This window comes from Ceratotherium simum, chromosome 33 (assembly GCF_057802395.1).
Source record: "Ceratotherium simum simum isolate JZ-2026a chromosome 33, ASM5780239v1, whole genome shotgun sequence".
Classification (NCBI taxonomy): domain Eukaryota; kingdom Metazoa; phylum Chordata; class Mammalia; order Perissodactyla; family Rhinocerotidae; genus Ceratotherium; species Ceratotherium simum.
This window is the reverse complement of record NC_141932.1, coordinates 12,739,704-12,757,171: the sequence shown is the minus strand read 5'-3', so window position 1 is coordinate 12,757,171 and position 17,468 is coordinate 12,739,704. Positions and strand designations below refer to the sequence as shown.

General features: G+C 42.9%; 1 protein-coding gene across 1 annotated transcript; it reads right to left on the bottom strand.

Annotated features, from left to right (window-relative positions):
• Positions 1–1,705: 1,705 nt before the first annotated feature.
• LOC101401534 (orphan sodium- and chloride-dependent neurotransmitter transporter NTT5-like) lies at positions 1,706–9,349 on the bottom strand. Its single transcript, XM_087421914.1, has 11 exons — positions 8,944–9,349; positions 8,349–8,506; positions 8,031–8,157; positions 7,669–7,844; positions 7,361–7,471; positions 6,939–7,180; positions 4,616–4,802; positions 4,023–4,224; positions 3,745–3,904; positions 2,181–2,343; positions 1,706–1,981 (listed from the first exon to the last, which is right to left on the bottom strand). Exons 1-11 carry the CDS (start codon positions 9,305–9,307, stop codon positions 1,706–1,708), a joined length of 2,166 nt encoding a protein of 721 aa, XP_087278040.1. The 5' UTR covers positions 9,308–9,349.
• Positions 9,350–17,468: the final 8,119 nt, after the last annotated feature.

The following is a 17,468-nucleotide window of genomic DNA, read 5'->3' as shown; positions in this document are numbered from 1 at the left end:
TTCCTAAAAGTTCTTTTTGGTTCTTTTTCAGACACCCTGATCATTTCTGAGAATCTTTTGTTCCTTGCTCTTCATTTCAACTCTTTAAAAATTTTTGTCTTTTCATCTTTAAATATATTAAGCATATTTATTCTATATTATGTACCTGATAATTCCAGTACGTTAGGTCTTTGCAGGTCTGACTCTGCTGCTTGAAAGTTCTGCTAATTCTCCTTTAAGGTGCTTGGTTTCCTTGTGTGTTTTGTCATTTCTTGTTGTGACCTCATGTTCATTGAAAGTTTATCTGTGGGAATCCTGCGAGGCCCGGGAGAGGCTGTGTTTCCCCCAGAGATGATTTATATTTACTTATGACAAGTGCCAGGGGGCGGGGTGCTATCCACCAGGCACCTTTTATATTAATCTCAACTTGGATTTTTCAGACTACGCAGGTTGTGTGAATTTGAACCAAAATCCCATGTGAGAGAAGGTTTTGGGTTACAAATTCTCCAAAAAGACACTACTTCCCTCCCGTCAGAGACAGGACCAAGACACATACATTTTATTGCTATCTAACTCTTTCATAGAGGGTATAGCCCTTCAGCTTTCTATGTGTAGGGGTTTCTTTTCTTTCATCAACCCAAGACTTTGTCTTCACCTAGCCTCTAAAACCAAAATCTCTAAGTTACTAGAGAGTGACAATTGTCCCAAAGCAGTTACTAGCTTTAACACTTGCTTACCTATCTGAATTCAAGCCTAGGCTTAATTTCTGGCTTCTTAAAGATTTCCCTCAATTTCTTCTAAGCTCATCTATGCATTTAAAGAGGATTGTTGAAATGTATTTTATGTTACATTTTAGGTGTCTTATAATATGGTGTGTTTTGTTTGTCTTATTTTATTGTCACATTGGCCCAGATGAAGTCCTCCTTGGTCTTCTTCCATCTCTGTAGTCAATCTCTACTCTCCCCCTCATTCCCTGCCAAATACCTTTCCTCCAGGCTCCTAGACCACCTTAGCAAAAATAAACAATGTTGTCTAAAGCTTTAAGCCCCTTGGTTGACTTGGTAAAGTAATCTTTCCAAGTATTTAAGTATTTAATTTAAATACTATTCCAAGTATTTAAGAGATATGCGAGGAGGTCACTAATTAGCAGATAGTTAACCACTTTGCCATAATCAGTGAATCCACTGTTTTCTGAGCAAACTCTCTCTCTCTGGTCCAGTTTACTTACAGGAAGCACCAGGCAGAGAGGACCTCGGATTCTAGCATTTGAGTTTAACAGAGTCATTGGAAGGCAAGACTGGGAGTTGGACACTTTTTTTTTTATGACAGAAGTAAAGTTCCACTGAACTGGTTTATTGACCAGCACCATTTTTGCCCTAGTTTCATAGTGGCCAGACCTTACACAGACCAGTTCCAAGAGGAAGGTAGCCTAGGAGGTGTGGGGTCAGCAGTCACCATCAACCAAATACTGGAAGTCAAAGCACACCATTATTATGGGTCTGGTGAGGGAAAGTGTGGGAGAGGTGGGGAATGACTGCTATGTTAATCCCCACCAGGCCAGAAAAACCTTCCTAATCCGGAAAAACAAAAGGTCTTTGGGTCCAGTTACATTAGCACTTGTACATTTACCTCTTCTAATGTCAAGTTGCCAGCCAGGGAGTTCCACTTTGAAAAAGAAATGATGCTATGCCAAATGCACCAAGTATTTATTTCCAAATGGAATTACTCACAGGGCAGAAAGTTTTTTCCCTGGGTATTTACCCACTTCATTAATCTTCTTTTGGCTTTGCCTCACCTGAAGCCGTGGACAAGGCTTGGGTAAGCGCCCTTTAGCTTTAGGTTTGAAGATATCTGTGGCCCTACTGTGGATCATGGAGACCACAGGAGGCATCTGAAGGAGGATGTACAAGAAGTAGGCAGGGATGGGCAAGATGGTAATGACGATGAGGACTATGAGCAAGACTTTAGCCCAAGATGGATAAGTTCGGCACACCTCATTTGACTGTGGAGAAAGGGAAGGAAGGTTTAGAATGTCCAGGTTCTGTGAAATGCAGAGGGTGGGGGTAGGAGACAAACCAAGACAAGAGACTGAACCCCCAGGGAATCAGGGAATAAGACGACTGAGTCCTATAGGCAAGAGTGGATTGAAAGTTTTGTCCCCACTCCCTAAGGGGTGCTGGGGTCTAGGGAGGGAGGCTCACAATGCTTGAGTCCCAGGCCAAGTAGGTGATGGTCTTCAGATACAGATGAAACAGGGTGCTTACAAACAGGACCAGCAGCACAAGTGGAGACAGAAAGCACCACAGCCAACGATAGACGGGGGAGATGGGGCGGCCCAACATGATACTCAGATCTGCAAGGAACCTGGGAGGAAGGGCCACAAGGCTTTGGGAGACCTATTCAGGCCTTATCCAACCTCAGGGGAGGGGTCAGTCCAAACCCAGCCTGGAAGAGAGAGCCCTTAATATTTCTGAGAGCTCTCTGCTCACCTCCACAACCAGTCTTCTTGCCTCTAATACATCTCCTTTCAGTCTGATTTCTGTCTCAGCCCTAGGATGTTTTTTTTTAAAACATTTCTCTCCTTTATCAGTCTCAGGATAAAAACCAAGTTCCTTTTTTTTTTTTTTGTAAGGAAGATCAGCCCTGAGCTAACATCTGCCAATCCTCCTATTTTTCTGCTGAGGAAGACGGGCCCTGGGCTAACATCCGTGCCCATCTTCCTCCACTTTATATGGCACACCGCCACAGCATGGCTTGCCAAGTGGTGCATCAGTGCGTGCCCGGGATCCGAACCGGCGAACCCCGGGCCTCCGCAGTGGAGTGTGCGCACTTAACCTCCTGCGCCACTGGGCTGCCCCCAAAACCAAGTTCCTAAATGTAGTTTCTTCAAGTTCATATATCCAGCTTTCTTTGGTGCACCTTCTTAACCCTAATACATATGCAAGTAGGGTTCCTTCTGCCTAGAATGCTCTTCTCTCTTTCCCTCCCTTGACAAACTCCCCTTCAGCGGCCTAGATTCTGTTCAAGCATTCTCTCCTTGCCTGACTCTTAATCTTTAGATAACCACCTGTGTTCCGAGAGTGCCCTTGGCTGCCTCTGTCATAGACATACCACCCTGCCAAGGATCTGCTTCCCATATGTCTTCATTTTGGGGATATAAGAGCAGAAACTAAATATAGTTTATCCCAGTATCCCCAGTACTCACCACAAGGCCTGCCTGGCACACAGGAGGCCCTAAGAAATTAATTCTAGAGTGAGTGAGTGCATGAATGAGTGAACTGATACCAAGAACCACCATCACCTGGAAACACTGCCACCCTTGGATCACACAGTGCTTCTCAAATGTTAGTATGCATAGGAATCCCTTAGGGCTCTTGTTAAAACACAGAAACAGATTCGAAGATCTGGGGTGGAGCCTGAGGGTCTGCATTTCTAATAAGCTTCCAGGTGATGCCAATGCTGCTGGTCCAAGGAGCACACTTTGAGAAGCAAGGGATTACACGTTCCAGAGGTAAACACAACTCTGGTTAAAAGTAGGGCTCGGGGGCCCCCAGGACTTGATATAGACTGTTCACCACTTCTCTGTTTTACAGCTGTTTTCTCCAGGAACCAGCCCATGCCTTTCTCCTTCCCACCCTCCTGGGGCGTCTCCATAAGCCCTGGGATCAGAGACCTGGCGGTGAAAGCAGGAGGGGCCAACACCACCTAGGGACCCTAGCTGAGTGGGTGCACGGCAGGAGATCCTGAGCTTGGGACATCCATCACCTCCTGGCCCCATAGATCCAGGCCATGGCCACGTTCTCCAAGATGACAATGAAGAAGAGGGGCAGAGACGCCCAGTAATCATCCAGCAGGTTCACATAGTAGCTTCCCGAGGGCCTCACGAAAAGGAGGCTGCCTAGGAACATAGGCACACAGACACCCACTGGAGGAAAACATCAGATTTGGATCAATGTCAGAATTCAAGCTGGGCTGTATAAGAGTCCCAGTGGGGTTAAGCTAAACAATGCCCATAGTGGGAACGGGGTCATAGGTCAGAGTACCTGTGAACAGCTTTGCATGTTTCCTGAGGGGAGAGAAGGTGTCCTGGAGAGGGGCAAGGATGCCCTGCAAGATCCCTATCATGGTGCTCAGCCCCAGGTTTGCCAGCAACAAGAAAATGGTGATGGCCCAGAAGGTGGATCCAGAAAACAGAGAGATAATGTCGGTAAATGCCACGATGGCCACACCTGGACCCTCCATAACCTGTGAGTGAAGGGAGGAATGGCGAGGGCTCTGAGCTCAGTCTGTAGAGTCCCAACTCTGTCCCCTTCCCTAGGAAACTATCTGCAGCACTGTCAATGAACATTATATACTCATCTGGCCTTGAGGCATGAGAACTTCCTCCTACAACAGCTGCTGTTTAACAACTCTTTTGGGTTGGGCGAATAGGCTTATATGAACTCTAGTGCTTGGTGCTACAGCGGCTACAACTGCCTCATCACAAAAGGATACCATGAACCTCGGTCTTGGTTGTCCAGGATGCTGCTGAGAATTGCCTTTCTGGATTCTACAGACACCTAAGAAGGGCTGAAGTGTCCGGTGCACTTGGGGCTTTGAGGGGAACTTTAGGGTCCCATCCCCAACCCTTACCTACCTCCTCCAATTTCTCAGATAGGTTGCAATCAGACAAATGGAGTAGGACCATGTTTCTGACTTGTTCGGGGAGGTTGTCGAGCCACCTGGAGTAGATGGAGCTCGGATCATGATACAGACTCTCTGGGGGCTGGGCCTCAGGAGGGATCACCCCAGTAGCTACCAGATTCATCACTGTCTCAGCATTCCTGGGGACAGGGGTAGAATCATATAAAATCATTTGGCCCTTTAGGATAACTTCTCCTTTATCTTCTAGATGAGAAGGGAAATCAGCAGCCTAGAGTTTTTTTTTTTCCTTGTGAGGAAGATCAGCCCTGAGCTAAAATCTGATGCCAACCCTCCTCTTTTTTTTTTTTTCCTGAGGAAGACTGGCCCTGAGCTAACATCCATGCCCATCTTCCTCTACTTTATATGGGACGCCGCCACAGCATGGCTCGACAAGCAGTGCGTCGGTGTGCGCCCAGGATCCGAACTGGCGAAGCCCGGGCCACTGCAGTGGAGCGCGCATACTTAACCGCTTGCGCCACTGGGCCAGCCCCAGCCTAGACTTTTTGATCTGATTAAAGTAGAGCCAGCGCTGAAACCCAGGTCTCCAGGATCCTAGTGTACACTGCTTGACACCTACTTTCATAATCACAAAGGTGTTTGTGTGAGGCCAGAGAATTTCTGACTTAAGTGGACCCCTAAGGGGGTCTTTCCTACAGTATCACTGAGGACTTTAGCACCCGTACCTCCTCCTACACAATCTCCGCATAACATTAAATTCCTTAGCTTTCTTGACCTCCTGGTCTCTCCAACCTCTTTATTCACAATTCTCTTCACCTTCTATACTTCAGCCATACTCAACTATTAAACCTTCAACTTGCCATGCTCTCTTGTCTCAGTATCTTTGGTACATGATGTTCTCTCTGCCTAGAACTACCCCACTCTACCCTGACTCAGTCTACCCCAATTCTACCCGCCACGGCACATTCTCCATATGGCAAATTCCTACAAATCCTTTCTCATCTCACTGAACTCTATTTACTGTCATGGAAAGCTGTTCAAGATCTACTCTCTTTATCTTTTTCTTTGTGTGTGTGTGTGTTATTCACTTTTTAAAATTTTATTGAGGTCACATTAGTTTATAACATTATATAAATTTCAGGTGTACATCATTATATTTCGATTTCTGTATAGACTGCATTGTGTTCACCAACAAAAGTCTGGTTTCCAACCATCACTATACATATGTGCCCTTTTACTCCTTTTGCCCTCCCTCCACCCCCTAAGAATTATTTTGATAAAGTTAAATCAACAAGCTACAGAAAAGTAGTACAGTGTGATCCAACTTTTTGAAAAATGGTATGTTTTTATACATGGGTCTATGAATGGGAAATAGCTGAAAGAATACTAGCAGCAGGGGGCCGGCCCAGTGGCGCAAGCGGTTAAGTGTGCGCACTCTGCTGCAGTGGCCTGGGGTTCACCGGTTTGGATCCCCGGCGCGCACTGACGCACTGCTTGTCAGGCCATGCTGTGGCGGCGTCCCATATAAAGTGGAGGAAGATGGGCACGGATGTTAGCCCAGGGCCAGTCTTCCTCAGCAAAATAAAAGAGGAGGTCATTGGCAGATGTTAGCACAGGGCTGATCTCCTCACAAAAAACAAAAAACAAAACAGAATACTAGCAGTGGTTATTTGTCAAGAGACAAACTCAGCTCAGGATTGCCTCCACTAGGAAGCCTTCTCTGACTGCCCCAGGAAGTTAGTAGCTTCCTCCTCAGTGTCTCCTCATCATCCCTACTACTAGTTCTCACTTAGTTTGTGATTATCTGTTTAGTATCTGCTTTCTCAAAAGGCTATGATTTTCCTGAGGGCAGGGTTGTGGTCTGATTCATCATTGGCTATGTTTCCAGAACTCATAGGGTTTGGTAGATAGGAGATGTTTTACAAATGTCTGATGAATATTTTTGGAATGAATGTCACAGGAGAAGAAAATGGGGAATAGGCTATGGGGGCTCTGGTGCTGTGGGCCTTTTGTTCCTTCTCTAATGGTTCAGCTAAAGGTATCCCCTAATTTTTCCATGGCAGTCCCCAGTTAAGAATGGAGCGAACACACCTTTGAAAACCTCCAAGATTGGGCCTTTCCTAGTTTAGAAAGGCAGCTCTGAAAGGGATAGAGTTGGAGAGATTCAGGTGTTTCTAAGGTTTAGGATGCTCCAATTTGAGGGCCCCACATTGACTGAACCAATATCGCTGAGGGATGGGGCCTAGACTGGAGTTTTGTGGGCTATTTCCGAGACTTTGGTCTTTCGTGATGATCTCCATATGAAAGATTGGGCTCACTTCAGGTAACATTTGTCGTTGTTCTCTGCAGCCAAGTGGCCCATTAAGGCAAATACAAACACCGTGGCCGTCAAGGAGGAGGCCAAGTTGAGAAGAGCCACAGCAAAGGCGTCAATGACACAGTTGTTGGACCGAGGGATGTACGAGCTGATTGTGGTGAAGCTGCCAAAGCCGAGGCCCATGGACAAAAAGATTTGGTTCCCTGTCCGGCGCCACACTTCCACAGAGTACAGGGCTGACACCTGAGGAGGAGAAGGACCATGCAAACTGGGATGTAAAGCAGGGAGAGGTATACCATGATGGAGATGGAAGACGAGAGGGGATGAAAGAGGCAGCTAAGAGGGCCTCTGTCAGACTGACACCCATGCTGTCCCTGACAACCCCATTTGGATAAGAGGATTAAAGGGCAGAAGACACCTCACCTTGGCAGCCAACAAACTCTTCAGACCAAAATGTGCGCCTTTCAGCATGAGACTCCGGATAACGAGGCAGAAAAGGATGATGTAGGGAAGGAGTACTGAGACATACAGCATCTGAGTAGGAAGTATGCTTCAGGAATAGAGTTCACAAAGGCAGAAGTTGGGATAGTAGAATTAAAGGCTATTGGGAATGACAGGTCAGATTAGAAGGAGTGAAAAGTTGGAGACCTACAGGCATCAAGTTGGGAGCATATTAGGGGGTCTCAGATAGAAGGGAGTCCGTCATCTTCGTAAGTTAGAGGGAGGCTCACCTTCCCAATGGACTTGGGCCCTTTGATCATGGAGATGCAGATAATTAACCAGGTCACAAAAAGAGAGACACTGAGATGCATGACTGGTAGCCCACCGATCTCGATTTCATCTGTGGCCTTCAATACCTTCCGGTACCAGAAATACGTGGTGGATGTTGTCCGTGCACATTCAGGATCTGAGGTGAACTGGCCATGGAGGAAACTGCAAGACCAGGCGCCTCCCCCTTCTTCACGTCTACCCCCTCAATCCCATTTTATCATCTTCCTGCTCATCCCTATTCTCTCAATGATCCTCTGCCTTTTTCATTGCCCTATCCTTTTCTCAGCCCTCCCACTTGCTCTTTTCTTCCCTCTCTTCTCACCAAAATCACTGGAGTTCTTCAGTAAAGGGCACCATGCCCAAGGTGGTGGAGACTGGAAAGACTGAGCCAAATAGAAGAGACTCCAGGCCATGAGGACACTGTAGTACAAGCCCACAATGATGCACACCTAGGGAATATGAAGAATTCTGGAGGCAGGGGAAGAAAGGTGGCCAGTAGATGGGAGGGATTTTGACCTCACGACTGGGGAACTGGAGGGACTTGACCCATGGAAGTGAAGTCATAGGACCCATTCCAGGGCAAGGGTTGGGATGGGGGTGGGGTGTAAAGGGTGGACCTGGGCAGCCCAGGGCTCCTCACCATGAAGCTGGTATACCCCACGCCACCAATCCAGGGGCTGACGACCTTCCATACACCAACGCTGCCCTGACGCATCCTCTGACCAGCTGCCATCTCCAAGAAAAGAAGAGGAACTCCAACCAAGAACAGCATGAGGATATAGATGATGAGAAAACTGCCTGTGCAGGGGATTCAAGAAGAGGCTCTGAGAACCCTCTGGCTCTTCAGTGCCTGGACTTCTTCCAGGGTCCAGAAAAACACATTCCCCACCAGTGACCTCCCTAGGGCCACAGGCATCAAGGACTAATTGTTTCCACATACCTCACAGTCCCAGGTGTCCAGTCCCTTGGCCCTCAATTCCTAGAAGACCCAGATACCTAGTTTCCACTCTCACCCTTGACCCAGGCCTCCAGCCCCACCATCCTTATGAACCTAAGTATTCAGATATTCTGCTCCCACCCTCCCAAGGTCCTAGGTGTTCAGGTACCTGGCTCCTGTCCCAGTCAGAATCCCAAATCCTCAGCCCCTACATTTCTCAGAGACCCTGGAATAGCCAAGAGAGTCCTCTGGCTCCTCATCTCCTTGTGGGTCCATGATTCCTGGTCCCCAGGCTTACCACCTCCGTTGTGAAAACACAGATAAGGAAAGCGCCAGATGGTGCTCAGCCCCACAGAGAAGCCCACCTGGGCCAGGAGGTACTCAGTTTTATTGGCCCAGAATGGGCGGTCAGTAGGGGCTTCATCCTTTGGCTTATCATCTTTTTCTATGGTCGCCAATGCTTCCTCATTATCTTCATCAGACCAAATGTCTGATGATGGCACGTCATACTTCCGTCTCCCAATCAATTCCTCAGTAGGCAACAACTCAGACTTTAAGAACTGGGAAGTTGAGGTAGTAGCAATCAGGGATTCAGAATCCGAAGGTCTAGACATCTGGGGCTTCTCATCCTGGGCCTCCCTGTTTCCACTAACAGTTGTCATCCTGGGTAGACTCTAGTTCCTGCTTCTGCAGGGATGGTGCCTCCTTCCTTGTTGACCTTAAGGACATCAAGAACCATAGACTTGAGGTATATGAGCTGAGGAAAGACAAGACTAATCCTACAAGAACCCCTGAGGCCTCCCCAGCCCTCTTATCCTTGTGTGGATAAGAACATGGATTCTCCACCTGGGAGAAGATACCAAGAATATGCCTGCCTCCAGAAAATAATAATATAAAAATACCATTTACAATAATAGTAAAAGACATAAAATGCCTAGGAATAATTTTGACAAAAGATGAGCAAGACCTTTACACACACCAAAAAACTATAAAACATTATTGAGAGAAAATAAAGAAGCTGCAAATAAGTTGAGAGAGAGAACATGTTCATGAGTTGGAAGTCTCAGTAGTAAACAACGTCAGTTCTCCCCAGTTTCATCTATAGATGCAATGCAATTCCTATTGAAATCACAGCAGGGTTTTTGTGGCAATTGACAAGCTGATTCTAAAACATACATGAAAAGCAAAAGGCCTAGAGTGGTTAATACAATCTTGATGGAGAAGAAGAAAACGTAAAGACTAATTATAAAGCTGCAGTAATTAAGAGAGTATGATATTGACACAGGGATCTATGGCACAAATAGATCAATGGAGCAATATGCTGCACTTTTCAATATGATAACTACTAGCCACATATGGCTATCTAAATTTAAATTAATTAAAATTAAATAAGATTAACAATTTAGTTCCTCAGTCACACTACTCACAATATCAAGTGCTTGGTCGCCACATGGCTACCATATTGGAAGGACAGACATAGAACATTTCCACTACCACAGAAAGTTCTTTGGATACCACTGGAAGATTTCAGAAACATACACACACCTGGATATCTGATTTGCAGCAAAGGATGGCACTGCAAAACTGTAGAGAAAGGATATTCTTTTCAGTAAATGACTGGTTGTTAGGGCAATTGGATATCTACATAAAAATAAATGAACCTTGGCCTCCCCAACTTCACATATTAAACAAAAATCTATTCAGTGCAGATTGTAGTTCTAAATGTGAAAGGTAAAACGATAACATTTCTAGATGAAAAACTTAGAAGAATATCTACATGACTTGAAGGAAGGCACAGATTTCTTAAATAGGACACACAAAACCACCAATCATAAAGAAAAAGTTTGACATAGACTAGAGTAAAAATAGAAACTTCTGTCAATCAAAAGTTACCATTAATTGAGTAAACAGACAAGCCATAGAGTAGTGGAAGATATTTGCAAAATATATGGTAGACAGAAAAACGCCCTCCTCCAAAATATCTACATCATAATCTCTAGAACCCGTGAAATATGTTACCTTAGATGGCAAAAGTGACTTGACTTTCCAGTGCAGTTAAGCTATGGATCTTGAAATGGGGAGATTATCCTGGATTATCTATGACAGGCCCAATGTAATTACAGCGTCCTTATAAGGGCAAGAGGGAGGTAGGAGAGTCAGAATCAGAGAAGGAAATGGGATGGCAGAAGCAGAATTTGGAGTGATGTGCTTTGAATGTGGAGGAAGGGGCCATGATTCAAGGAATGCAGAGGGTTCCTAGAAGCAGGAAAAGGCTAGGAAACGGATGCTCCCCTAGATTCTACATAAGGAACACAGGTCTGTTAACACCTTGCTTTTAGCCCAGTGAAACTGATTTCAGATTTCTGACCTCCAGAACTGTAAGATAATAAATTCATGTTGTTTAAGCCACTCAGTTTGTAGTTATTGTTAGAGCCACAGTAGGAAATTAACAAAATATACAACCAAAAACAGGACTTGTTTCCCAAAAAAATATTTATAAAAGAGAAATACCTACAAATAAATAAGAAAAAGCAGACAACCTAAAAAGTGGAGCGAAGGGAACAGAAAGCTTAAACAGGCATATTACTAAAGAAGACATACAAGGGGCCAGCCCGCCGGCTTAGCGGTTAAGTGCGCGTGCTCCACTACTGGCGGCCCGGGTTCAGATCCCGGGTGCGCCCCGACGCACCGCTTCTCCGGCCTGCTTCTCCGGCCATGCTGAGGCCGCGTCCCATATGCGGCAACTAGAAGGATATGCAACTATGACATACAACTATCTACTGGGGCTTTGGGGGGGAAAAAAAAAATGAGGAGGATTGGCAATAGATGTTAGCTCAGAGCCGGTCTTCCTCAGCAAAAAGAGGAGGATTGGCATGGATGTTAGCTCAGGGCTGATCTTCCTCACACACACAAAAAAAGATAAAAAAGAAGATATACAAACGGTCAATATACCTATGAAAAGGTGCTCAGTGCTCAATTTCTTTGGTCAACAAGAAAACATAAATTAAAACCACAATGAGAATAGATGGATATATATGTGCTAAATCAATTATAGTAAAATGTTAATTGTAGAATCTAGGTTGATGGGTATATGGATGGTCACTGTATAAATCTTTCAACTTTTCTGTATGCTTACACATTTTTTCAAAATAAAATATTGGGTGGGAATCACAATGAGATACCACTATATACCCACTAGATGAACTGACATGAAAAAGACTGATTAAACCAAATGATGGCATGTGTGGGAACTTCTGGAACTCACATACACTGTTGGTAGGAGCATAGATTGGTACAACTACTTCAGAAATAGTTGAATGTATCTACATACTTTAAATATTTTCATACTTTCTCACCCACTCCAAAGTGGTCATCTAACAGAAATGTGTACATAAGTACACCAAAAACCATGTCCAAGAATGCTAATAGCTGCACTATTCATAATTGCCAAAACCTGGAAACAACCCACATAGCCTTCAACAGTAGAATGGATAATGATAAAATAAAAAGAATGAATTACCGATGTGCACAACAACATGGATGAATCTCAAAAATATTATTTTGAATGAAAGAAGCCAAATCCAGAAGAGAACATACTATATAATTCCATCGATATGAAGTTCAAGAATAGGCAAAACAAATTCACAGTACCAGAAGCCAGGATACGGGGCCGGCCCAGTGGCGTAGTGGTTAAGTTCATGTGCTCCGCTTCGGCGGCCCAGGGTTTGTGGGTTTGGATCCCGGGCACAGACTTGTGCACTGCTTATCAAGCCATGCTGGGGCAGGTGTCCCACATACAAAGTAGAGGAAGATGGGCATGGATGTTAGCCCAGGGCCAATCTTCTTCAGCAAAAAGAGGAGGATTGGCAACAGATGTTAGCTCAGGGCTAATCTTCCTCACCAAAAAAAAAAAAAAAAAGAAGCCAGGATAGTGTGCTCACATTGTGATAATTTATCTAGCCATAATTATGATTTGTGCATACCTCAATATGTGCTACTTCAATAAAAGTTTATCTAAAAAATAAATATTAGAAAACAAAAAAATCCTAGATTTCCATACAGTAATAATAAACAGAAAGTGGATTTTAAAAAAGAAAGATAGCACTTACAATAGCAACAAAAACTATATGGCATCAAGAAAAACCTAAACAACATTAAAACAGACCTAAATAAATACACAAATATCTAATGTTCATGGATATAAATATTCAATACTGTAAATATGGAGTTTCTCCTCCAAATTGAGTTATAGATTCCATGCAATTCCAATCAAAATCTCAATATAATTTTTCACGAAAGCTAACAAGATTTTACAACTTATATAGAAGAACAAAGTGCCAAAAATAATGAAGAAACTACCACTAGTCTTTGGTTGCTAGACACGATGGAGTAAACTAACAACATACAGCCAATCTCCCCCACTGATTATAGCTAAAATCTCTGGATAGAATACAAAAAGCTACTACCTGAAGACTTTGAAAAGTAAACAATAGTGGTCACACTGGGGATTCAAGTTAAAACTTGAATAATGACTTATAATAGGGGGAATGAGTTTCACATATTTTTTTCCTCCTTTGTCTCTTGATCCAAGCCAAATCATGGAACTGTACAAAAAGCACTAAAAGCAAAAACTCCAGGAGAAACCCCCTATTTCCAGAGGACAAGGAAAAGGAGTTCCTATGCACCAAACAGTGTGAGGTAAATACCCATTTTCCCTTCTCACGTCAGAGGCTCACCTCTGAACTACACAAGTACAGAACAAATGCCAAGAATCATAGCAAGGCTTTAAAAACTGAACCACTGTCCAAGTCACAGACTAACCCCAGGGTGGCACATGCTAACCCAAATAGCACAGCAAAAGCTTTGAAAATTGAGCTAACATTGTAACCAACGCCCTCAGAAGATATGACAAAACTTGCCATCTGAACCTAACCGGGTTGATTGCCTGCTAAAATAAATAAGCAAACAAAATTCAACACTCTCCTGAGGATATTATATCTACAGGACCCTGAGTTTCAAAACATAATATTCAAAATTCCAAGGATACAATCCAAAATTACTCATAATTTAAAAAAAAAAAACAAACACAAGAAAAATCTGACCATTTCCCAAGGGAAAAGACAATCAATAGATGTCAACTCTGAGATGACCTACATGATGGAACTAATAGAAAAAGACTACTATTTTTTTTAAAGTATGTATTTTATTTTTTCCAGCTTTATTGAGGTATCATTGACAAATAAAAATTGTATATATTTAAGGTGTAAAATGTGATGTTTTGACATACATATATATTGTGAAATGATTACCACAATGAAGCTAATTAACTTATCCCTCACCTCACATTTACCATTATTTTTTTGTGTGTGGGAAAAACACTTAAGATCTACTCTCTTAGCAAATTTCAAGTATATAATACATTATTATTAACTATAGTTACCATGCTGTACATTAGGTCTCCAGAACCTATTCAGCTTATAACAGAAAGTTTGTACTCTTTGACCAACAAACATCTCTCCATTTCCTCTACCCCTCAGCCCCTGGTAACCATTCTTCTACTCTACGTTTCTATGAGTTCAACTTTTTTAGATTCCACATGTAAGTGAGATCATGCAGTATTTGTGTTTCTGTGCCTGGCTTACTCCACTTAGTATAACATTCTCCAGGTTCATCCATATTGTCACAAATGCCAGGATTTCCTTCTTTTTTAAGGCTAAATAATATTCCATCATGTGTATGTGTGTTTGTCTGTCTATCTATCTATCTATCTATCTATCTATCTATCTATCTATCACATTTTCTTTATCCAGTCATCCATTGATGGACACGTAGGTTGTTTTCTATTTTGGCTATTGTGAATAATGCTGCAGTGAACATGAGAGTGCAGATATCTCTTTGAGATACTGATTTCATTTCATTTGACTATGTACCCAGAAGTGGGATTGCTGGATCATATGGTAGTTCTATTTTTAATTTTTTTTGAGGAACCGCCATCCTGTTTTCCATAATGGCTGTGCCAATTTACATTCCCACCAACAGTGTATAACGGTTCCCTTTTCTCTACATCCTTGCCAGCACGTGTTATCTTTTGACTTTTTGATATTAGCGAATCCCTGGGTAGGAAGAATGCCTTTGGAACTGCAGTAGAGCAGGGCTGGAGCTGGGTCACAGGATTGCTTCAGGTTCTACAGTCAGGACAAAGGTTAGCGGGCCTGCCACTGGTGGTTTGGAGGGACATGTCTCCTGCCAGTTCCCTAGGTAGGCAGGACTCCCCCCAGCTGTGGCAGAGTGGGGCTGGCACTGAGTCTCAGGGCCACTTCAGAGTCCATAGGTGGGACTGACTTCAGGATCCACAGCCAGGACTGAGGTTGGCAAGCCTGCTACCAGGGGCACAAACAGGTGACGCTGGGTCTTTGGGCAGGCAGGACTGAGATCAGGGCTGAAGCCAGGTCACAGAGCTGCTTCAGGATCCGTAGTCAGGACCAAGGTCGGCAGGACTGTTATGAGGGCATGTCTCCTGTAGGATCCCTGTGCAAGCAGGACTGACTCTAGACTGGCAGTGGAGTGGGGCTGGAGCTGGGTCACAAGGATGCTTCAGGATCTGCAATTTGGTCCACAGCTGGTGGGCCTGATACTGGGGGCATAGGTGACCATGGTTCCTCCTGGGTGCCTTAGTCAGTGGAGCTGGTTGCAGGACTGCAGCCAAGTGGGGCTTGAGTCAAGTCCATAAGGGGATGGGGCTGCTTTTGTTCTGCACCCAGGACCACATTCGGTAAGCCTGCCCCCAGGGCGAGGGTCTGCCTTCTCAAAGCAACTCTCCTTAGTCTTGGGTTTCCATGGAGTTTCACAACCTCCCACCTGGATCCCAAAGTCCCACAAAGCAGATTTTTCTGTGGATGGCTGCTAGATGATTGTTTGTGTGGTGGGACATGAGCTGAGGCCCTCCTGTTCTACCATTTTGCTTAAAAACAAAAGCTATGCAAAGACTTCAAAGTAACTATTATAACCATCCTCCATGAGGTAAAGGTGTAATGGAACAATAGAAGTTCTCAGCAGAGAAATAGAAACCATAAAAAATAACCAAATGGAAATTTTAGAGCCAAGAAACAAAATATTGGCAATAAAAGAAATTCATTAGCTGGAACATGAAATGATCCAATCTGAAGAACAGAGAGAAAAACGATTGAAAACAAAATGAGCAGGGCTTCAGGGACCTATGGGACAATATCAAAAGTCCAAGAATGAGAAAGATTAATGAAGAAAACTATTTGAAGAAATATGGTTGAAAACTCCCAAAATTTGGTGAAATATATAAATTTACAGATGCAAGAAGTTCATCAAACCCCAAATAGAATAAACTCAAACAAAACCAGGTTCGGGTGTATCATAATTATGCGGCTAAAAAGCAAAAGAGAAGGATCTGTAAAGTAGGCAGAGAAAAACAACAGATTATATACAAGGCTACAACAATCGGAATGATTGTGGATTTCTCATCAGAAAACATGGCAGCCAGAAGTTGGTGGAACAATATCTTTAAAGAGCTAGCAGAAAATAAAGTGTAATATCATAATTCTACATCCAGGAAATATATCCTTCAGAAATGAGGTGAGATAAAAACATTATCAGATGAAGGAAAACTAAGAGAATCCCTCATTAGCAGACCTGCTCTTACAGAAAGGCTAGTAAAGTTCTCCCGGCTTTAGGGAAGTGGTGTCAAAGGAGAACTAGGAACTTCAGGAAAGAGGGAGGAACAATAAATATTGGGGTATATAACCAGGACTGTTTTTCTCCTCTTAAAGATTTTCTTTAAAATATTTGACAGTTGAAAGCAAAAAATTATAACATTGTTTGGGGAGGCTTTCAATGTATATAAATATAATACATATGACAACTATAAAATAAACAAAGAGGTAAAAGGTCCCATAAGGTTATAAGGTTTCCACATTTACTGGAAGTGGTAAAATATTAATTCAAGTAGTCCATGCAAAATTAGGTATGTATAATATAATTCCTAGAGCAACCACTAAAAAACTTAATTCAAAGATATATAGCTAAAAAGCCAACAGATAAATTAAAGTGGCATACTAAAAATGATTTAAATAAGCCAAAAGAAGGCAGGAAAGGGGAAACAGGATCTTAAAACAGAGAGGATGGTTAGAAAACAAATAATAAAATGGTAGACCTAAATAATCCAATCATAGCAATAATGTGTATATATATTGTAAATGGTCTAAATAGGTCAATGAAAAAACAGTGATTATCAGATATGGAGAAAAAAGATCCAACTATATGCTGTCCACAAAAAAACACCCACTTTAAATATAATGATATAAATAGGTTAAAAGTCAAAGGATAGGTTTTTGGAGGGGATGATGAAAACTTTCTAAAATTATATTGTGGTGATAAATGCACAACTCTGTGAATATACTAAAAATCACTGAACTGTACACCTTAAATGGGTAAATTTTATGACATGTGAATTACATCTCAATAAAGCTGTTCAAAAAATAAAGGATGGAAAAAAGGGATATCCTACTCAAATATCAAAAGAAATCTCGAGTGGCTACGTTAATATCATACAAAGCAAATTTCAGAATAAAAAAAATCCCAGGGATAAGGAGAGACACTACATAATGTTAAAAGTCTCAATTCACCCAGAAGACATAACAACCCTGAACGTATATGCACCTAATAACAGAGCTCCACATACATGAAGCAAAAACTGATAGAACTGATAGAAGAAATAAAGAACCCACAATTAAACTTTGAAACTTCAACACTATTCTCTGAGTAATTGACAGAACAAGTAGACAGAAAATCAGC

Bases quoted from the DNA above. Each gene is read 5' to 3' on its own strand.
- LOC101401534 (XM_087421914.1), bottom strand. From the start codon at position 9,307: ATGACAACTGTTAGTGGAAACAGGGAGGCCCAGGATGAGAAGCCCCAG. The intron at 8,507-8,943 runs GTAAGCCTGGGG...TCCCCTGCACAG, and splicing joins GTGTTTTCACAACGGAGGTG to GCAGTTTTCTCATCATCTAT. The intron at 7,181-7,360 runs GTGAGGTGTCTT...TCTCCTCCTCAG, and splicing joins AGAGTTTGTTGGCTGCCAAG to GTGTCAGCCCTGTACTCTGT.